Here is a 24,135-nt window from a genome sequence, read left to right on the forward strand (position 1 = left end):
AAACACTCAGTGGAATTTAGAAATGGTCAGGGTGAAAATCTCATTCTCTATACTCCAGATGGCAGGCACAGTACAATTTGCACTGTGAACTCTAGACAAACAAGCTAAAAAAACCCTTACAGAATAATTCTTCTGAAGCATGTCATGTCACCTTGTTATCGTAGCTCACTGTACCATCAGGCGTGGTCGCCATTATTTCTGGCGTCGAAGCTCTTAAGTGTCCCGGGCTCATGATACTGGGCTTTGCGACTCCAAAGCAAAGAATGAGGTAGTTCCTCCACAGCGTCACATAGTGGTCCCCGCTGCCAGCAGTGCTGGTTTTCTTGGCATTAAGCGGGCTACTGGAAATATGGAGAAGTGAGCACTAGTTCAGGATTTTAAATATCACTTACTGAATAATGATCCTACAAAGTGCTCAAAGAGAGTTGAACAGCTATCTGTCAAGGGTTGTCTGGACAGGGAAGGTCACTATGGGATGGGAAGTTGTATAAACTTTCATAACATTTTCACCAGTAAGGTCTGAGATTCTGTACTTAGACATTCATATTGATTATTATGAAAACCAACAACAGTAACAACAAAACTAGCTCTAGATGAGAACTTTGAACCAGAGTTTTATTCAATGTTAAGAATTCTATATTAGGAAGTTCAGAATCTAGAGAGGATTATAATATCTTAATCTCTTATATGAAATGAAAATGTAAGAGGGAAAATGGCTACAAGCAAAACAGAGGAAAGCACGTAGATCCCTTACTTGGGGTCCACCAGGGGCATGACTGCCTGGAGCCGGGTGAAGGCATAGGGCCAGGCATAGCTGAGGGCCGTGGGGCAATGCCTGGGCAAGTTCTCCTGCCGCAGGAAGCTGAACAGACAGAGGACCCAGGGGTCTTTGACAGACTGAGCGAATATCCAGACGTGGGATGGGCTCTTCACATCATAATGGCTGTTGACCAGGACGGCATTCCACTCCACCAACCACTGAAGATCCACACTGTGGGTCAGTGGTAAGGTGGCCTGCAGGTGCAAGAGGGCAATGAATCAACACCATACTGTAAACTCCACACACTCATCATAGCTTTTCCTGACCACCTCTGTAACTGGCCATGCGGTGACTCTGAAACCTCCTCCTACCCCTACCATATAGGATTTGGTTTGTAGTCATCACCGTTTCCCAGGCTAGATGACAAGCAACTGAAGTACAGAGGTTAAGGACAGGGGTTGTACTTCATATAGTTTTAATGTCATATAACACTGTGCATTGGTAAGCAGATGCTGCTCACTAAATATTTGTTGAACAAAGACATGACATTAGTTAATTCAAACTAGACCAAAGATTTGCCATTTTAAAATTCTGAAAAGTTATTAATCTTTGAGATTCATAAATGTGTATTTAATACCTATAATTAGAATATATATATATATATATATATATATATATATATATTTAAAGCAATGATAATGTATTAGGGAGATGGCTGAGTTTAATTCCTTTTATGAAAGGTATTTTATTGATGATTTTTAAGGTAAAATACCTACATATTCTTGTCCTATGCTATCAAGCCAAACTAATAAATTCTAGAACCATTTGAAAGGTATCTAATCACATAAGTTCTTATTCATTTTCTTTTAAGCCCAGAAATCAAAATTTATAGAAGACCAAGTTTCAAATAATGTAGCTGTTGTGCCAGGAGAGAAAATTGCCTTCATTTTTGTTAGGCATTTAACACAATCCATGTTCTCTGCTGGGTCTAGGAGTTCCTGTGGGTCAGAGCACTCCACTAATGGCCTAGATGGTTAATGCACCAGAGAGAAGAGATTCCAGCCCAGACTCTGCCCAAAGCCTGCGACCAGAAAACCCCCAGACATCCCAGAGTGCTTCATTTATGACTTGGGGATTATAATGCTGTTCTCACTCCACCTTTACGTGAATGGGAGGTAAAAACACCTGGCACAGAGCAGGTACTGCTTGCCCCATCTCCCCTCCCGTGCATCTACCTAATGCAGAGTTGCTGACCTAATTACCCTGGCTCAAGGTTTTGATTCTGATAAACAAAGAACAAAATCACATGAGCAAAATATAACCTGCAGGGAAATAAAATCTGTGTATAAAACAATAAAACTTGACTCTTCCATTCCATGTTCAAACAATTTGAATTTCTGAAAGACACAGTAGATATGAACTGCATGGCTAACAGTTTTATTATTATCATTATTATCACAACCATAGCAAGAAAAAGGCTACTAAAAGATATAGATCTGTGTTGAATTTCAGTTGGAAAGGCCACACAAAGCTCACAAGTATTGTTAGGTTTTCTAGTCACTCATGGCTATTTGTCAATTATGTTTGTATTAATTTATAGTTATTTGACAAGAATATATGAAGGACATTGGCAAGTGTGGATTCTGCATGCATTTGGGATGTGTCCTAATCTCTTCAGCTTTGGAGCTGAAATTAGTCCAGGTTCCATGACTGCACTGTACTGATTTTTTTTTTAAATCAGTTAATTAAAATCTATTTCAATCTATTTTCTACTTATTCATGAAAACTGAAGCTGCTAATATGCACTTTATAAGGGAGAATATGTTTGTGAGACAGCTAAAGCTGTACTAGAGTCAGAGTTCAATTAGGGTCAAGTCCAAGCTCTATCACTTCCTTCTGTGTGACTATAGCCCTGTGCATCTTAATGTTTTTGAATTTTGATACCTATCAGGGTCAAAGTGACAATAAATTTGAAAGCACCTTATAAACTGTAAAGCAACTTTAAATATAAGGTACATATAGTGTGAAGTACAATAAATAATGTGAATTCATGTTCTTAAAGAAGCCTGAGCAATTCTTCTTGAAATTGCAGTTGTCAAAATACATTATTTATATATCTAAGGCTCAAATTTCATTTGAAATTATCCGAATGTCTCCTGAACCAGTATTTGAAAATCCTGCCTTGTTTTTATAAGTACTTTTTTCTTGTTTTGTTAATTCTCACCTGAGGATATTTCCTCCACTGATTTTTAGAGAGTGGAAGGGAGAGAGGGGGAGAGAGAGAGAAACATCGATGTAAGAGAGACACATCATCGATCGGTTGCCTCCCACACACACCCAGACTGGGCTGGGGATCAAACCTGTAACCCAGGTCTGTGCCATTGACCAGGAAGCACACCTGCTACCCTTCAGTACACAGGCTGATTCTCTAACCACTGACATACTCTGGCGAGAGCTTCCTAAGTACTTTTGCATCAGTTTATTAACCTGACATAAAACCCCTGAATTCTTCCATACCATTTTTCTTTGTCTCTCTTTTGTCAGACATGTCCAGATCTTATACTTAAAATGATTAGCAATGATAGTCAAATATGTACTTACTGAGTCCGAAACTGCTACATGAATAAAACTTTCAAGAATGGAAGAACTTAGCTGATCCATGACATCAATCATAGGCCTGTCGTCATCCTATACAAAGGAGAGGTGGTTACTCTCCATGGGAAAATGGATCCTTCCCACCCAGCCCACTCCCTTTGTCTAGAACATGAAAGCAGAACAGTGTGCAAGACAGCGGTAAGGGTTTTCTCACAGAAAACTGAGTGTCAAGATGGTGAACGGCAGTGGATGAAACTCTCTATGCTTCTGAGTTGAGTCTTTCAAGTTTCAGTGGAAGGCAATTAGAACTCCCATTTCACATTGCACTGAGAAGACACGCACCTGGATTTCAAAAATTCATACATGTGCACAGGAATCTAAATACTGTGCCAGATGTTATTCACTGAAGCACTGGTGCTGTCATTAATTTTAAGGACTGGAAACCCCACAAAAATATGCTTTGCCTGATCTCTAAAATGCTACTTACTGAAGTCACTGATCTGCTAAAATAACTGATAAATTGTTGACTGTGACTGAATTTAGTCCTAAAGAAAGGGTACTGGAGATTAACCACATGCTCGCTATGGTAACTACGTAGTGTATAGCTATTTGGTAAAAGAAGCAAATTGGAATGGGCATAAGAGAAAAGTATCACAATTGTATACTTTACAATGTGGTCCCCCTGACATTTCCAGTACCCACCTGGCACCATACATAGTTATTACAATATAATTGACTACATTCCCTACACTGTACTTTACATCCCTATGACTATTTTGTAACTGGTAATTTGTACTTCTCAATCCCTTCTTCTAAGTGAATGAATGTGTATGTTTGCCATTCTTTATTATAGAGAAGCTCAGATACATAAAATTGTTTACTTAGAAGCCTTATAGGGAAGCTTTGGAATATCTTTGTTCATGTATGAGAATGATTTCAAAATGAGAATGAGAATGGTTTCCAAAGAGTCATGGCTGGTGTAAGAAAACAACACACTGTGTGAGAAACATCCCATACAGTCTGTTGGAAAAGCAATTACCAGTATGAACACGGGACTTTAGAGGCATTTGTATTTGGCTTTGAATTATGGCTCTGTCATGTCCTAGCTATTGATAAAGACTTTTAACCTCCCTAAACCTCAGTCTTTGTACATTGGGGGTAAAAACAATACTCATTCTTAGGTTATTGTGAGAGTTAAGTAAGATAATATATGTGTAGAGCACTTAGGTAGTAACTGATACTTACATAGTGATTGTTATCAGTATTCTCATAATTAGAGACTTACTGGAGGTTTACCAAAGTATAGCATGTCTCAGAGATCTATTTACTTGATACCAGAGGCATGATCCTAAAATATTTCAGATAGCTACCTGAAAAAATGTGAATAACCAGGACAGTGATGGATTTGGAAATACAATGACCATTTTGAGGATCATAAGTCAAGACCCATGACTTAAAACAAGAAAAATACCATTTTTTTCTAAAGAAGTAGTGGCATAAAAAGCTGGCCCTTCTTTAATCAACTCATGCCTGGGGTTTGGCCACCTGTGCCAGCAGGCCATGAGCCTGGACACCTGAACAAGGGTGTCCTTGACTGAGGGTGGGATGTTAGCTGGAGTTATAGTGCTTAATCATGTGCTTATTTCTCCCATCTCAAGGGATATGTTTTCTTATGATGCCATTTTTTCTACTGTTGTAAAGATTAAATGACTTTCTGTTAGCCAGACTGTTAAGTATCTCAATCATTTTAAATGGTATCCATTATTTTCTTAAGTTCATTCTCTATTATAAATGTAATAATGTCTGCTTACTTTGATGTATGCTGAACATTATGAAGACAAAATGATTTATAACAATATTAATTCTTCACTTTTTTTATAAGTGCTATCTCTTGGAGAATGATAAACAGGCTTTTCTATTGCTCTAAGAATATATGACTTATCTCTCCTAGATTAATAGTGCTAGTTCATAATTAAAAACCCACCACGAAGCAAAGATCATTTGTTGACATCATGTGTAACATGACAGAACATAAAGTAGTAATGCATCATTTACAATTTTTAATCTAAACATCAAAACTCTTGAAAGGAATAAATTGGGAACTTCAGAAAAATAATCCATACCTCAGGCTGACCCAGGACAAGAAATAAAGCTCGGATTTCCTTGAGTATTAAAACGGATAGTTTGCGTGTGGCCACCTGAAAACTGCAGAGTAAAACCAGAGCAAAGCCTTCCACAGCATGGAGGACACTGCAATGGGGACTTCGTTCCGACTGCATTCGGTGGCTGGAGCCATTTGCAATAAACTGTCATACAATAAGAACAACATTCTATATCAGAAAAATAACAGGGGAAGAGGAAACTAAGCTTATATGTGCACCTTTGGGCACAGTTAACCTCGTGATATTAAATTAAATTATAATGGCTTAGGTCCAGACATGTCTATAAATTCATTATTATTCATGAAATATTATAGGTCCCTTTTTGTTTTTAGATCCATTGTTACTTTGGGATACCATCAGGTCTCTATTATCTATGAGAAAAAAATAACTTTTCAAAGGCTGTTAACATTAATTAAAACAAAACTGCTTCCAACCGTACCATATATTATTCTATATATTCAATTAAAGTGGCCTAATTTGTTTTTTACGTAAGTTCTCAATAAACTTTTTAGACAGTATTAAATTGCATTTTCAAATATTTACTTTCTAATTAGACTTGTTTTTCTATTAGATTCTAATTTAGGTTTTGGATGTTTATGAGATGGATTCTGAATGTTCCCAAACCACAACCAAATGAGTCTAAAATGCCAGCCAGACAACAGGGCAGAGTCTGCCTTCATTTCAGTTTTCCTTTTACAAGCATATGTAATCCTTGTGTTTGTTTTTTTCCCTATCATCTTTTGACATGTATATAACACAAGGAAGGAGAATGACCTGGACCTCATCACTGAAATCAGCCAATCTAGGATTTTAGCTGGTCGCTAAATACAATTATACCTCCCTGAACGCCCACGTTCCTCACATGCTCAGGTGTGCTCTTCTCCAGCTAGACTCCTTGCCAATGCCATGCCACCACTGCCCTGGTTCCCCTCTGACAACTCTGCTCCTCAACAAGCTCTTCAAAGTGTTACCATGAAGTTTTATCATTTAGGACTGAGGCATGAAAAAATGAAGAAACTACAAGAGTGCACTTTTCTTCTCTGCAGATATGAATAACACAATCAATATGCTGCCACTTTGAAAAAAACCTGGAGGGCAGCTAACTTTTATATCCACATCCATATCCATTTCTATATCCGTAATTCAGCTCTATCTCTCTGGTCTATTGTCACTGCTCTTATAAATACATTTATAATCATAATTCTCTGAAAAAAATTCAACTCCCTAAATGGCCCTGTTAATGTTAACAAATCTAACCTGATAGCTAACAAATCGCCCCCTAAGTTTCTTAGTCACAATTTAGGCAGATGGAAAAGTAAGGGCCCCCATTTGGGAGAAAGTTCCGAGGTAGCCAAGAGTAAGAACTCCAAGGTTCTCTGGGCTCCAACTTGTTTACATCCATGGGAACCAATGGGAAGAATATGAACATCACCTCTGAATTTCTGATTTTGTTGGCTTGCTCGTAGACTTTTCCTTGAGTTTGTATGACCAGTTTCCACTGGGTGAGCAGCTGGAGCAGTAACTTCAGGGAGGAGTCCAGGAGGCTGTAATGCATGTCATTTACTTCACGGAGCAGGAAGGTGGTGAAGCCAAACAGGACATCTTCCCTCCAGTCTGGGAAGTCAACCAGCAAACCCTGAAGAGAATTTTGTGCAATATGGCGCAGCTCATCATCCATGTGAATGGAAAGCCTGTGCAATGAATAAAAGACAAAAAAAACATACCTCACTAGCTTTTCTTCTAGATCTATGAAGGCATATCTATAGGTCTCTGCTTTTACTTATATCTAAAAAATGGTCACCCTCTCCTAATATGTTATATTCTTCACTCAGCAACCCTAACATTAACATCTTATATAACCATGGTACTCATCAAAACTAAGAAATTAACATTGGTACAATGCTATTAACTACACCACAGGATTTATTCATATTGTACCAGTTTTCCACCAATGTCTTTTTTCTGTTTCATAATGCAATATAAGATACCACATGACATTTAGCTGTACATGGAGACTTTTTGATACATTACTGACTAGAAGAATAAATTATTATCAAATCCTACCACTTTTAAAGATGAGAAATGTGAATATTAGTGAAAGTAAGAGACTCAGTGAAAATGAGCAATTAAAAGTCAGTCCAGGTGTCCTTAATTAGTTTGGTGTCTAAAGGGATGTTTGGTTGTCAGAGGAGACACTATGGTGATCACATGTTGGAGAGTACTGCTGGCATCTCTCTAGCAGGTAGAAGACAAGGATGCTGATAAACCTCCCATAGTGCACAGGACAATTCCCTATGACAAAGAATTAACCTGGCCCCAAATGTTGGTAGTGCAAGGCTGGACTAGCCAACTGAAGAATATCAGTGTATTTCTGGTTTAACCTATATTAAATCTCAACATTGGTATGGGGCATTATAGTTAACATATGCCTTATAAATTTTTTCATTCATTTATTCAATAAAAAAATATTTTCCAGGCACTATATCCATTGCATACAGCCTTATGGCATGGAGCTCAGTATGACTGTGTCTATTGGGTAGGGTGCTGTGTAGAACAATGCTAGAGAAGGAGCAGGGGAAGCTCAGGGAAGGTCTATGGACCACCCCGGGAAGCAGTACAGCAGAAAAGGGGTTAAGTGTGCATGTTCTGGAATCAGTGCCTAAACCAGTATCTTGCTTTTGTGACTCATTAGTCATGCGACCTCATGCTACTTACCTAATCCCACCTAGCCTCAGAACCTCATTTGGAAAGTGGAGACAAAAACTGTCCCTGCATCTCATAACCATGCTGTGAGGACCATTGAGACAGTCTGTGTACAGTGTTTAGCACCACATATAGCACAAGGTAAGCACTCAGTAAATGTTGGCTGTTATCATTAGAAGAAAATGAATGTATTCTGTAAATTATAGAAGTAACTTGATTAATTCACATCTGAGAAAATAGACAGAAATATGGAGGATGCCTTCAAGAAGCAATAAGCCTGAGGGCAAAGGCCAGTCAGGAGGGCATTACAGTGAGTTAGGCAACAAGTGGGGGGGTGGGTTCTGACCTGAGGCAAAGAAGTAACAAAGAAGGGAGAGATAAAGGACCAAGATTTTTAGGAGAGAAAATTTTCAGGACTCAGAAGCCTGGAAATGTTCAGTGTCAGAGTAGAAGGTGGCCAGTCAATGGGGGCCTCCCACAAACATGGTTGATATTATCCCCAAGCAATAGAAGAAATTGTGACCCAGAGAGATTAAGGAACTTTCTTAAAATCCAGGATTCTGATCCAGGACTTCTAGTTCTTAATCTAAAGTTTTCTCTGAAAACAAGTGTGGTATAGTCATACATTTTTGAATAAATAGTATTTCAAAAACTTGATAAATAAATACTTTTCTTATTGCCTAAAGCTCACTAACTGGTCCAAATTTAACCAAGTCCAAATATCCAGGCAAAAGCTCATAAGTAAGCAGATATGCACAAAGTCAGGGAAGATCTATTTCCTGTTCCCAAAACAAGTTCCACAAAGATGTGGAGAAGGAAGATGGAAGGCAATTCTCTGAGCAAGACCCAATTAAGTCCACAGTTTTTAGGAGATTACAGCTGCTGAAAGAAAACTGAGACCCCTTTTAAAGCCTGGCTTCCAATTAAGAACTGTCTGAGATAGGAATTTACAAACTTTGTATCTCAATCAGCACCTCTATGAATTCTTTTATGTAGAACTCTAATATATAATACATAAATCTGAGCTGCTCTGGTTAAGGCTGAAGTAAAGGGAGTCCCCTCCCCCTTGAAGTCCACCCATTTGGGAAGAAAGATTCCTTTGCTGTACAAGCAGCTTTAAGCCATCTTTGCAGCCCAGAGAGCGAAGACACTAGCTTATGAAAAATGCTTGAAGTGATTTCCCCATCTTACGGTTATTACTCGTGTTTACTGCATTTTACCTGCCTATATAGAGAATAGAGAATAAGCTTCTGCAGGTGACAAGCCACCTTTTTAAGACAGGAACAACAGGCACTCAGTAAATGTTAACTAATGACAATGGCCACTGTCATGGATTGAATTGTGTTTTCCCCAAATTCATGGCTGAAATTCAAACCACCAGGACCTCAGAATGAGACATTATTTGGAACTAGGGTCATGCTGGAGCAAGGTGAGCCCTGATCCATGGTGACCTCATAAAAAGGGGAAATTGGAAACAGATATGCACATAGGGAGACTGTCCTGTGAAGATGGAGGCAGAGACTGGGGTGATGCTTCTTTGCCAAGGAATACCAAAGGCGGCCAGAAAATGCCAGAAGCCAGGAGAGAGGCCTGAACCAGATTCTTTCTCACAGACCTCGGAAGGTACCAACCCTGCTGGCTCTTTGATGTTGGACTTCTAGCCTCCAGAACTGTGAGACAACAGATTTCTGTGATTAAGGCACCTGGTTTGTGGTACTTTATTATGGCAACCTGAGCAAACCAATATAGTCATGAAGCCAGGACAGCATCTGTCTTTAGAGTCAAACTAAAGGCTATTTAGATGAAGCTTCTAAGTAAGGGCCAATGCTCTCAGCTTTCTAAATGAGATTAATTCTACTTTTCATTTAACTTTGCTCTCATTCATAATTTGCAATCTAGCATCTGTTTTATCTTTAAAACCACAATGCGAGACCATTTTAAGGACTGTGAGAGCCCCAAGGTTGAACAGCTCTTCATATTTTGGGGGGGGGCACTCCTCTGGAAATGATGGCGCTCACATTTGACCAATGTAAATGCTCAAAAATATCACTGAGTATAAAGAGCTAGGACTGAGGTGGGGGCTGGGGAGGAGGAGCTTTAGGAACAGAAGACCCAATAGAAGGTAAAAGTGGAGTTTTGAAGAAGAAAAAGGTCCAGACTGTCATGGAACTGAGACTGAATGAAAACAATGTATCAAGACAAGTCTGGCTTATAGCAGGTAAGGAAGAAGAGGACAAAGCTGGGAGAAGGGTAACATGGGTCCCTGTGTTTGTTCCTTGACGAATATGAATAGACAGCTGCCAATCAGATATAGTTGCTATTTCATCCACCCAGATCTTTCTCACTTTTACTTTTATTAGATTTTAACCAGAAAATCACAGATCATCTTGTGACAAACATAAAATTAACTATTGTAAAGCAGGAAACAGGAAAACAACAACTAGTAACTAACAAGAAAGAGAAGACTTAGAATTAAATGAGAAACGTGTCCAGCCATTCTGACTGTTCAGGATGTGTAGGAAAGCAGTGTGGTGCTGGCCTGCAGATTGGCTAGAGGGGTAGTAGGCTTTGGTCAGAGGTACCATGGCCCGAAATGGTGATTTCAAAAGGAATGAATCTTCAGTAAACCCCACAAACCAGCATCATCCTTGTGCTAGTGGTGACTGGATGTAGGAAAGGAGTGGTTGTGTTTACACTTGGAATGAAGAGCAATGGGGAAGAATAGTAGGCTACAAAAGTCATTGATTGATAGCAGGAAGTGGTCAACAGAGGAAACCAGGATGGCTGTCCAGAGCAGGAGCACAATGGCCACAATGGCCAGAAGACACCGTACTCCATGGAGATACCCAGAAGCCAGGGGAGGCCACTGGGTGACTCGTAGTCATATGGGATTGGAGCTTGGGTATTTTGTTCGGGTATTGATGAAAGGGTGCTCTCCAGGCTAGAGAATGTGGGTGAACAAGATTATTCATACATAATGCAACTTTTATTCAGTATGCACTAATATTTGTTACTCTTTATTCCACCGTTATCAGATTAACCTGCCTAAAATGGAATTTATTATGTTATTCTTCTGTTTAAAACTACATCAGTCTGAATGTGGCAGCTAATAGTAAAGATGAGCTGAAAATCAACCTCTCATGTCTTATTTCTATTTCTTTTTATCGTTGAGTTTCTAAACTCCTTTTTGTTTCCTTTTTTTTTTTTTCAAATCAAGGATAACTTTTGTTCTCCCCTTCCCTTTCCTCCATGCACCCTGTGTTTCTTATGATGTTGCCTTCTAAATGGCATTTAGATCATTCTGTCACTTTTGATTTTTGAATTGATAGGCATAATTGTCAATGAGAACCCGAGATCAATATGAGAAAGTTAAGCTTACTTAACAAAAGTGATACAATCTCACTCAAAGCAAATTAACTTTAGGTTCTAGTTGGACTGTGGTTCTTGTGTGGGATGGGGAGGATGATGAATATATGCTTTGGGACAGCTTTCTAAAGCACTAAAATTAGCTGAGGATCCCTGTTACCCACCTTCTTTCCTCCGCCACCCCCCGGAGGAGGTTTCTGTGGGCTTCAGATTGAAATCAGGCCTCGAATGAACTTTTTCCCAGTCAGACTCATCTACTCACATCCCAGCCCCACCGCTGTGATGGCTCACATCAACCCCTTTGCCTTTCTGAATTCCATCTTTCCTTCGAAGGGCAGCTCCAGCTTTACTTTCTCCCAGGAGTTATGTGCTGATTTTCCCAGGCCATAGTAATCCTCCAGGCACTGAACTTTGTGACATTTTGTGCTATTAATTGCACAGTTCCAGGCCTTGGATTGTTAGTTACCTTATGTGTTGGTTTCTACTTTGGATTTTAAACTTCTTGAACCTCTTAAACGCCACAAAAATTTTATTTATACCTCCTTGCCTACACACAGTACCTAGAATAATGCCTCATTTGGCAAATCTTTGTCAGTTTTTAATAATCATTCTCTTTTTGGGTAAATCATGACAAAGGATTAAAATCAATTTAATCAAAGAATGTCCACGACCATTCCCACCTACCTAGCCAGCAAGTCAATGAGTTCAAGTTTTGACATCCCATCAGGAAGAAGCCGGGGAATAGCAGCAACACATGTCCTGAAAAGGTCTATTTTGGGCTTTCTCTCACCCCTAGAATGTGAAAACAAAGTTTAAACATAGTCAATGTTATGATAAATTTAAAAAATTTGAACAACTATGTGAACAAAGACTAGAATTCATGCTTTCTGAATCACTGTCTGCTATTTGCTCCATAATATTTTCAAATGTTTATGCCCTTTACAGCTTTGCCAGCTCTGAGAAAACTAATAAAGATTTAAATGTTAGTCAGAGTTATATATCTGAAAAGAAAAATGCTGATACCAATAGCATTCCACCATGCAGCTTGCCATTCAATTGGGATTTGGTCCCTATGGACTGCATTTAAAACATTGAATTTATTGAAATTCCTAAATGCATCAGCATATAAGAAATACACAATAGTTATTCCTACATTCAGAATTTAAAAATGGGGCTTTATACAAGCAATACTATCTCTAACAAGCATGATATCTGGAAGCTTCTCTATTTTTTTCTTCTTTATTAAGGTATTACTTATGGAAGCTTCTCTTCATGATGAGTTGTTCTTCTCTAGAGCTCCCACCCTATTTTTTAAAATGAAGTGCTTCAAAAATGTCTTACATAATGTCAAGTAAAATACTGCAATGCATATTGCTCTGCACCCATTTCTGATTTTAAAAATTATTCCAATGGGCCTGACCTCTATGAAGATTCCTTCTTTCTTTTTCCTCTCTTTAGAATAAATGTCAACAAGTAATTAATGCCTTCTGCGCTGTTGTAAAATGTGAGAGAAAAATGTAAATTCTGAAATAAATTGCTTACATTTTTAGTTGTTTAAATAGCTACCTTCTTAATCACATATTTTATCAAATAAACTTTATAGAAAAGCTTAACTACCTATCAAATTTTTCAAGTAACCCAAGTGACAGCATATTTAAATTCTGATGATTGAGTCTTCAGAGAATAAACATAAAATTGTCACCAAGTTAATATAATTATTGGACACAAAATACAATAATGAAAATGCAAAGTAGCATAGTAGTAATTCCTTCTTGGAATAGTAACTGTGGTCTGAATAGAAATGCAACAAGGAGAATTCTCTACATTCTAAAGATGATAACATTGCTTTCTAGCATGCTTTTGTAAGTTTGTTAAGAATGAATACAAAACTATTTATGTGAAAAATGAAATACTTCTATGTTGATTTCTAAAATACTTTGCTTCTGTGGAAAGTCATGAGACTATTTTCTCTCCTTTTCAATGGTCCTGCATGGTGTGCATGAGGACTGTGGAGAGGAAGCTATTGTGTCATGGTTTTCAATTGGCTGAAAAAGAGGACCTTCAAATAATTTCCTCAGTACCTGGACAGAGCTAGATCCCAGGGATTTCTCCCAACTGTTCATATATTCAACTCCGTGAGTCATTTAAATAGTCCTCCTAACTTGCTCACTAGATATTTTAAACAGTTGGGATTATTTTCCATATCTGTCAAAAACGGATGACCTTGCCTAGCCTGAAGTCCAAGGCTAGTTCTTGCAGGCTTCCAAGCCTAGATTAGAGGTTCTAATTGGTGTAGGATTTCCTTTTATCACTGTAGGCCTTGCTCGCTGAGCTTCTACAGGAAGCATGTGAGCCCCCCAAAACATAATTTTCCTTAACATATATTATTATTATTATTATTATTATTATTATTATTATTATCTGCTAGCATGAACCATAAAAGGGATGGGAAATGGATATGGCATGACACAGAATGCTTAGTGTTTAAGTTCAAACCTTAAGCAGCACCTGGGAAAGTGGGGGACCAACCTTGAATATTAACTCCAATAATCATTCCCATTAGTGTGGTGTGTACCTCAACACTCTTCTCCTAAACGTGGCAAAGAGTTACTGTCCACTCAGGAATCTGCTTTAGAACCGAGCATGAAAAATATTCCTAGTCCTATTTGGGGGTCTCAAGATGGTTCAATAGGAAAAAGTACAGAATCATCTTGGGAAAAGTTTAAGGTATTGGCTAAAATACAAATGAAAATTTTACATGTACATTTAAATCTGTACCTGTTTATGGTTTTGAATATATTGTTTGGTCCTGACTCTATTTTGTTACATCTTGATTATTAATAAAGTCTTCCTGTAAAGGCCTTTCATTTCTTTACTGTTTTAAAAGAGGAAAGAACTCTATACCAGAAGTTTGAAAAGCATTTCATATATCTCCTATATTATAAATTTAAAATTGCTTTAATATATTCAAAAAGTATGTAATAATGATGTTAAAGGTTTATGGACAATCTGGTAATTGTGAGGTAAGAGCCAGAGCTACAGACAATATATTTAATGTTATTATCCTTGGTCAGTTTCAACTCTGCTGTCACTTTGGTTGAAAAGTCTTTATATGATCTTCATCTCATTATACAATAGCATGCATTGTATATACCATATTTTTGTAAAAAATGTATATATATAGTTGTGCTGACACAGGGAAAGGTCTTGGAGGAATCACACCAAGCCAAGGAATGGTGACAGATTTCAAGTGGAGCTCTGAGGGGGAGGCTTTCATTTTAACTTTATATGATGCTAAATATGTATTTACTAGTAAAATAATTCTGTAATTTTTACTCTTCTTGTTTTATTTTGTCATACTTTGTTTTCAACATGCCACCCTCGTAAAATACACACCCACAATATAAACTTCCCTATATAGGTAGCAACCTTCAAACTAACTGTGGTATTTGGGACTGAATATGCTGAGTGACAAAGAAAATTTTCCTAACTATATATTTTTGGAAATGTATGCCACAGGTGTCAAATATAATTTAATTCACAGGCCAAGAGCAAAATAGAAGCTTTGTTAAAATGTTAAGTTAATGCCCTGGACAGTTTTTCTCAGTGGTTAGAGCATCAGCGTTCAGACTGAAGGGTTGTGAGTTTGGTTCCCAGTCAAGGGTATGTACCTCGGTTGCAGGTTTGAGCCCCAGGCCTGGTTGGGGCACATGCGGGAGGCAACCAATGGATGTGTCTCTCTCACATTAATTTCTCTCTCTCTCTCTCTCTCTCTCTCTCTCTCTCTCTCTCTCTCTCTCTCTCCTCCCTCCCTTCCACTCTATCTAAAAAAATAAATGGAAAAATATCCTTGGGTGAGGATTTAAAAAAAAAAAAGTTAAGTTAAAACCCATTCCTAGTTTCTGCCATAATTAATCAAATGTAGCAAATATAAGTTGTATGAGTTTCTTCTGTAGAACTCTGATTCTAAATCTAGATCTTAGATTTTGGCTTAAGAACATTTCATTTCTGCATTCAAAGTTACGTATGCTTTCTTAAAACCCAGTATTGCTGTGACATGGTTGAATAGAGACTATTCAGCGGTTTAAGTCTCTCAGTTCAGGACTATCACCAGAAACAAGTGAATCTGACATTTATAAAGACGGAATGTCTGTAAACTGGTGATCAAGCTTGCAAACAAAACACCACTTCTGAAAAATGTGAAGTGCAGCACTGTGATCAAGCTTGGGAGCAAAATGCCATGTCTGAAAGATGTGAACCAATGACTGAGACTTGGGCCCATTTCCTAACTTACTGGCCTAATGCTACTTCACATACAACCAAAATAGATCAATATCAGGTTTGACCTTATTTTCAGATTTAGTCAAATATTACAAAAGTATGTTTTTACAATCTTAACACTGCTTAAAAATCTGGTTCTAAGAATGAAAGAATAAAATACAGTTGACCCTTGAACAATATGGGTTTCAACTGTATGGGTCTACTTACACACAGGTTTTTTTCAATAAATATGAATAGTACTGTAAATGTATTTTATCTTCCTTATGATTTTCTTAATAACATGTTCTTTTCCCTAGCTCACTTTATTGGAAGAATACAGTATATAATACATATACCACACAAATATGAGTTAATCAATTGTTTATGTTATTGGTAAGATATCTGATCAAGAGTAGACTATTAATAATTAAGTTTGGGGGAGAAACAGCTACCCACAGATTTTCAACTGTGCAGGAGTCAGTGCCTCTATTCCCCATGTTGTTCAAGGGTCAGCTACACAGAATAAATGAGAAGAATCTCTGCTGGTGTCTTCTGGTTAATCAACCCTTTGTTGAGACTTAGTCCTCACTGTACTCACGTGATCATGTCCTCAGGTTCTTTGTTTAACATCTGGACGTTAGTTAGCATCATACACCTTCCTACTTCTTTATCAAGGTGCCTTAAAATGCTGTCCACAGCTTTTCGTACTTGAGAATAATATAATGACATGCCTGAAAAAATGCATTACATTTACATCTTTGACTAAACTTATCAAAGAATGAAATCTTAGTGTATTTATCCTCTATGTCATTTTTTACTGAAGACTTTCTATGGGTGATGGCTTCTTTGAACAAAGTCTAATTCAATCTCTTATCTGCAGGATAGTTAGCACAGTGCCCTGCACTTAGTGGGTGTTCACCAAATAACCATTTAATTTAGGAATAAATAGGAATTCTAATACTTCAATGGGAAATAGTTTTCAGAATAGTTAAAATAAACAAGGAAACAGAAAGTTCTACTTTAGAATTTTTATATTTCTAATTAGTAGAAGAAAATTCACCATCACTAATGAGTGAAGGATAATTCTCACTTGGAGTGAGGGTATTCTCTGAAATATATGTGTGGATTTTTAAAAATAAAATAAACAAAATGACTTCACATCATAAATTTTAAAATAAAGGAAAATATATTTTAGCTATATTACTTTACTGGTTTCATTAAATACAGTGTCAGTGTCCTACAGGGATAGACACATATGTATAACATATGTATTTCAAATATATATTTTATATGTTTCTGTATATAATACAAATGAAAAGTAAATTGCATTGCATTTACAATTTATACTTTAATGAAATAATTATTAATGGTTATTTTTCATGCATTAAATCTTTTTGAACTAATTTAAGCATTGCAGAAAAGATAAACACAAGGTGTCCCCAAAAATGTAAACACTTTAACAGCTGATAGCACAATTTTGAAAATGAAATGTATTCTAATAAATACTGCCTTTATAATTATTCAAAATACGTGTGTACATTTTTTTTGGAACACCCTATATTTATAGCAAAAAATGCCCTCGTGTATTTTTGTTAGGCCTTTGAATTCTAGTTACTATCTTAAAAAACTTTGTAGTAGGTTTCTAAATTCAGGTACTCAGGAAGAAGTAAATATAATTTTAGGATTAAGATTGTTAAATTACAATGAAAATCTCATATAGGCTAAACCCCTAACATAACCCAGTATGTGTGATAAAACACAGGTTAAACTAATTTTACTAAAAAAAAAAAGAAGAAGAAAAAAAAACTATAAATATGAACAAATAAATGGATGAATAAATAAATGTATATGTGGTTGCTTTATAAACAAGATTATCTACCAAAGGACACAGATGTCTTAGAAATCTACTATAAATTGTAGATAATCAACATTAGAAGTTTGAAAAGACCACAGATAAGAGTCTAACATTAAAATGGCAAAATGTTTGCCAGAAAGTTCCAAAAAGTTTAAAGGGCAGCATAGCTACTTTTATAAAGATTTTTTTGCCCTGGCCAGATGGCTCAGTTGGTTGGAGCATCCTCCCATGCACCAAAAGGTTGTGGGTTCCATGGTCAGGGAACATACCTAGGTTGAGGGTTTGATTCCTGGTCAGGGCACATACAGGAGGAAACCATGAATGTTTCTCTCCCAGATGGATATTTCTCTATATACCTCTGTCTTTCCCTTCCTCTCTCTATAAAAAAAATAAACATATCCTCAGGTGAGGAAAATAAAACATGTATTTTTTCAAAGTGTATCACTAAGGGTAAATATCAGTTTAAAGACTTAATAAGTCCCATATCTAACACATCTTTGAAACCCACCTATCATTTTGGCCTCCTCTTCAGTGAGTGTTTTACTCAAATATGTTTTCTTCACTCTCAACGTGTTTCCTGATGGGAGGACAGCGCCTGTAACGGGCATGGGTGGCTCACCGTCTTTCTGCTGTAAGCTATCAGCTATGACCAAGAAGGCCCTTAAACCGATGTTCATTCTCTGTAAGAGACAGTGGATTTGTGATACAAAGAAATAACCAATTATTGTGGTGCAATTAAGCCATCAGTTTTGTAGGGCAGTTAAGTGTGGCTTGCCATCTAGATTAGTGTGGGAAAGTAATTTAAAGGGTACAAGAGTTTATGCCAAACCTATGAAAATAAAGTTTCTGCTACTATTTGTTATAATGTCACAAAAAACAAGCAGGAAATTTTTCAAGTCTTGGAGGGCACGTTTGAGATGGTCATTCTCATTCTGTTTGGGGGACCCTCGGTACACCTCACAGAAGTGAGCAGTCATCCTCCAGGCCAGCTGCCACTAAGGTAAACTAAGGCAAACCGAAGGCTCTATGTCTCCTTGAAGGAGAGATGCAACATGTATGAATTCACAAAGACCAAGTAAAAGAGAATTTCCACATGAGAATGACAAAACAAAAATCACCTGCTTGGAATTGCAGGTGGTTGACTTTTGATTCAAAAGGCTGGCAAGTTGGAAAATAAATTTTAAAAACTCAATGCCACAGAACCTGTTACTGATAAACACACATGAGCTTATAAGAAGAAACACCACCAATTCCATTTCTAGGAATTTATCTGAAAACACCTGAAACATTAATTTGAAAGAATATATGCACCCTTATGTTCATTGCAGCTTTATATACAATAGCTAAGATTTGGAAGCAGCCCAGGTGTCTAGTAGATGAAGGAATAAAAAAGCTGTGGTACATTTATATATGGAATACTACTCAGTGGAAAAAAAGAAAGAAATTTTACCCATTGCAATAGCATGGATGGTTCTGGAGAGCATTATGCTAAGTGAAATAAGCCAGTCAGAGAAAGACAAGTACCATGTGATTTCACTCATATGTGGAATCTAATGAACAAAATGTACTAACATGGCCCTAACCGGTTTGGCTTGGTGGGTAGAGCATCGGCCTGCGGACTGAAAGGTCCCACCCAGGTTTGATTCTGGCCAAGGGCATGTACCTTGGTTGTGGGCACATCCCCAGTAGGAGGTGTGCAGGAGGCAGCTGATCGATATTCCTCTCTCATTGATGTTTCTAACTCTCTATCCCTCTCCCTTCCGTTCTGTAAAAAACCAATAAAATATATTTTTTTAAAAAAATGTACTAACATGGATTGGTAAAATCAACATCATTAAAATGTCCATACTACCCAAGGCAATCCACAGATTCAATGCAATCCCTATTAAAATACCAACAGCATATTTCACAGATCTAGAACAAATACTCCAAACATTTATATGGAACCTAAAAAGACCCTGGATAGTCGTAGCAATCATGAGAAAGAAGAAAAAAGTTGGAGAAATCACAATACCAGATTTCAAGTTATATTACAAAGCCACCATAATCAAAACAGCCTGGTACTGGCACAAGAACAGGCATATAGATCAATGGAACAGAACAGAGACCCCCAAAATCATTCCAAGCCATTATGCTCAATTAATATTTGACAAAGGGCAATGGCATATTAGTACTAGTATAGTGGAGTCAAGATAGTCTCTTCAATAAATGTTACTGGGAAAATTGTACAGATACATGCAAAAAATGAAACTAGACCACCAACTTACACCATACACAAGAATAAACTCAAAATGGATAAAAGACTTAAATATAAGTTGTGAAAACATAAAAATCCTAGAAGAAACCATAGGCAGCAAAATCTCAGACGGCTCTCGTGGCAGTATGTTTATGGATACATCTCCTAGGGCAAAGAAAACTAAGGAGAAAATAAACAAATGAGACTACATCAAAATAAAACACTTCTCCACAACAAAAGAAACCATAAACAAAACGGAAAGGGAGCCCATTGCATGGGAGAACATATTTGACAATGATAGAGCTGATAAAGGGTTAATACCCAAAATATATAAGGAACTCATACAACTTAACAGAAGAAAGACAAACAATCCAATTAAAAAATGGGCAAAGGACCTAACTAGACACTTCTTCAAAGAGGACATACAGATGGCCAAGAGACATATGAAAAAATGCTTCAAGTCACTGGTCATTAGAGAGATGCAAATTAAAATGACAATGAGGTATCACCTCACACCTACTGATTTGCTACCATCAAAAAAATCAATAAATGGTAAGTACTGGCAAAAATGTGGAGCAAAGGGAACCCAAGTACACTGCTGGTAGGAATGTTGACTGGTGCAGCCATTATGGAAAATGGTATGGAGTTTCCTCAAAAAATTAAACGTGGAACTTCCATTTGATCCAGTGATCCCACTTCTAGGAATATATCATAAGAAATCTGAAATATCAATCAGAAAGAATGTGGGTACCCCTGTGTTCATAGCATCATAATTTACAATAGCTAAAATCTGGAAATAGCCCAAGTGCCCATCAGTAGATGAGTGGATAAAAAAGCTGTGGTACATTTATACCAGGGAATATTATGCAGCAGTAAAAAAAGAAGAATCTCTTATCCTTTGAGACAGCATGGAGGGACCTGGAGAGTATCATGCTAAGTGAAATAAGTCAGTCAGAGAAAGACAAGTATCACATGATCTCACTCATATGTGGAATCTAAGTAACAAAATATACTGATGAACAGAATGGATCCAGAGACTTGGAAGCATAAAACAGAGTGTGGAATCTCAGAGGGAAAGTGGGGGAGGGTGGGTGGGTGGGAGGTAATCAACCAAGGACCTTGTATGCATATATGTATAGCCCATGGACACAGATAATGGGGTGGTGAGGTCCTGGGATGGGGGGTGGGGGCGGGCTGGAGGGGGTCAATGGGGAAAAAAAGAGACATATGTAATACTTTCAAACAATAAAAAATTATTTTTAAAAAAGAACAACAACAAAAAACACACAAAATGAACTAACAAACAAAACAGAGACATACAGACAGAGAGCAGGCTGACAGCTGTTGGGGGAGTGGCTGGGGTTGAGTGTAGAGGGATTGAGCAAAAAAGAAAAAAAAGAGTAGAACTCATGGATAGGGTGATGCTTGATGAGCAGAGGGTGGGGAAAGGTTTAGGGAGGATAAATGGTGATGGAAGGAGACCTGACTTGGGGTGGTGAACACACAATACAATGTACAGATGATGTGTTGCAGAACTGTGCACCTGAAACCTGTATATATTTGTTAACCAGTGTCATCCTAATAAATCCAATAAAAATGAAAATATCAATTGATATTTAAAAAAAGGAAGGTTGCCCTAACTGGTTTGGCTCAGTGGATAGAGCGTCAGTCTGCGGACTGAGGGGTCCCAGGCTCGATTCCGGTCAAGGGCATGTACCTTGGTTGCAGGCACATCGTCAGTGGGAGGTGAGCAGGAGGCAGCTGATCAATGTTTCTCTCTCATCGATGTTTCTAACTCTCTATCCCTCTCCCTTCCTCTCTGTAAAATATGAATAAAATATGTATATATATTTCTTTTTAAAAAAGGAAGGCCATTCTGGGTCAGAGTGTTATCTTTCCTGGGCTCAGGTAAGGCATAATAACAGCTCTGGAAGATCAGTCAGTAAGACACTCCCACTACAATAATCTTAAAAGGTCAGAAGGTACTAGAACATCAGTACTTCCTTATACAACCATGTATAAAACATTTATTCTCATATTTGCAAACCACATGAAATAATAAGTTCCCAAAATTGACTACTTCCTACAGCAGAAAATTATTAGTACTAAGAATGATAATCTATATATAATTTATCGAGTCCCTAAAATGTATCCAGAACTCTCATCTTTAAAACAGTCAAGGACGGAAGGCATGATTACTTCCATTTTTTCAGGTGAGGAAACTGAGACTACCTAATTAGTAGGTGGGAAGCTATACATTCAAGTCAGGTTGCCCAAATCACCTATTCTGTGGTACAGGCTTACATTTCATAACATTAAAGTAATACTGACTTCTCTTCATTTTAACTATTTATCCAAGCTTCAACATGTAATGATATTCCACCCAGGATTTGGTGAATGTTTCTCTGGCTCATTTATACCCAATCAAATGTGCACTTTATGATTTTATGGCCTTCAATAATACTCTCTCTCTGTTTTCTAGAATGATAGAGTATTAACTTTAAAATATTTAAGCATAAAGGGACCTGGAGAGCATTGAAATAAGACAGTCAGAGAAAGACAAGTATCACATGATACTTGTCTCACTTATATGTGGAATCTAAAGAACAAAATAAAGTGATGAATAGATCCAGAGACACTGAAGCATGAAACAAGACTAATGAATTTCAGTGGGAAGGTGGGGGGCAGGAAGAGATTAATTAAAGAGCTTATATGCATATATGCATAACCCATGGACTAACAATAGTGAGGTGAAGGCCTGGGGAGGGGGCAAGAGAGGGGTGGAAGGAGTGAATGGTGAAGAAAAGGGGACATCTGTAATACTTTAAAAAATAAAGATGAATTTTTAAAAAGTCTATTAATTCCCTCATGTATTTTAGTAGTCCTTTCATGAAATGTTTTCTAGGCTCATGCATTTTTTGAGTTTTGAGAAATATCTATTTATCTATCTATCTATCTATCTATCTATCTATCTATCATCTATCATATATATCAGGTAACTGTCATCACAGTCAAGATATAAAATATTTCCATCATTCAAAAAAAATCCCTTGTTCCTCTTTCTAGTCAGTCCTCTACTTCAACCCCAGAACCTACAACTCTTTGTCTAATTTTTACCTATAGTTTTGCCTTTTCCATGTGATATAAATGGAATCAAACCATATATATAGCCTTTTGTGTCTTGCTTCTTTCACTTTGCATAATGCTTTTGAGATGTTGCAATATCAGTAGTTTGTTCCTTTTTATTGAAGAATTTTCCATTGTATCGATGCTTCATAATTTGTTTGGCCATTTTCCAGTGGCTGAACATGAGCTGCTTTCCTACTTTTAGTGATTATGAATACAGCTGATATAAATATCCATATAAACCTTTTGAATTTAATTTCCTGAGGTGGAAATGTTGGATCATATGGTACATGTATGTTTAATCTTATAAGAAATTGCCAAGCTGTTTTCTAAAGTGGTTGTACCTTTTTTGCATTATCATAAAAACAGTGCGAAGTTGCAGTTGCTCTGTAATCTTCTTAGCACCTTGCACTTTAGTTTCCCTTGCTTTTCCCTAATGATTAATGATGTTGAACATCTTTTCATGAACTTATTTGTCATTTCTACCTCTTTTTTTGGTTAAGAGGCTGTTCATTTTTCCCATTTAAAAAAACTGGGTGTTTTTTTTGTTGAATTGTGAGAGTTCTTTATAAATTTTGGATAGAAGTGCTTTATCAGATATGTTTTGCAAACGTTTTTCTCCCAGTCTGACTCTACATTTTATTAAGAGTGTCTTTTGCCAAAACCGGTTTGGCTCAGTGGATAGAGCGTTGGCTTGCGGACTGAAAGGTCCCAGGTTCGATTCCGGTCGGGGGCATGTGCCTGGGTTGCGGGCATATCCCCAGTGGGAGATGTGCAGGAGGCAGCTGATCAATGTTTCTCTCTCATCGATGTTTCTAACTCTCTATCTCTCTCCCTTCCTCTCTGTAAAAAATCAATAAAATATATTTAAAAAAACAAAAAGAATGTCTTTTAAAGTGCAGACATTTTTTTTATTTTGGTGCTGTTAAATTTTTATCAACATTTCTTTTGTAACTTATGTTTTATTATGTCCTGAGAAAATTTTTGCTCACCCAAAGTTCACAAAGATCTTATGGTTTTTTTCTGGAAATTTTATAATGTATTTTACATTTAGGTTTATGTTTAATTTTAA

The 24,135-nt window shown here is 37.2% G+C and overlaps 1 protein-coding gene across 4 annotated transcripts in view; it reads right to left on the reverse strand.

Annotated features, from left to right (window-relative positions):
- FRY (FRY microtubule binding protein) overlaps nucleotides 1-24,135 on the reverse strand; it is a gene marked incomplete at its 5' end in the record, with an annotated part of 453,417 nt that overhangs the window by 205,308 nt on the left and 223,974 nt on the right. For all 4 annotated transcript variants that reach the window (XM_081083582.1, XM_081083581.1, XM_081083584.1 and 1 more), the window contains 8 exons: nucleotides 152-341; nucleotides 755-1,014; nucleotides 3,362-3,448; nucleotides 5,479-5,661; nucleotides 6,950-7,208; nucleotides 12,271-12,378; nucleotides 16,445-16,577; nucleotides 18,210-18,381. In XM_081083582.1, the coding sequence (XP_080939708.1) occupies nucleotides 152-341; nucleotides 755-1,014; nucleotides 3,362-3,448; nucleotides 5,479-5,661; nucleotides 6,950-7,208; nucleotides 12,271-12,378; nucleotides 16,445-16,577; nucleotides 18,210-18,381 (1,392 nt within the window). The remainder of the gene's footprint in view (nucleotides 1-151; nucleotides 342-754; nucleotides 1,015-3,361; nucleotides 3,449-5,478; nucleotides 5,662-6,949; nucleotides 7,209-12,270; nucleotides 12,379-16,444; nucleotides 16,578-18,209; nucleotides 18,382-24,135) is intronic.

The sequence above is a fragment of the Myotis nattereri genome (genome assembly GCF_964212035.1).
Source record: "Myotis nattereri genome assembly, chromosome: 2".
Lineage (NCBI taxonomy): Eukaryota > Metazoa > Chordata > Mammalia > Chiroptera > Vespertilionidae > Myotis > Myotis nattereri.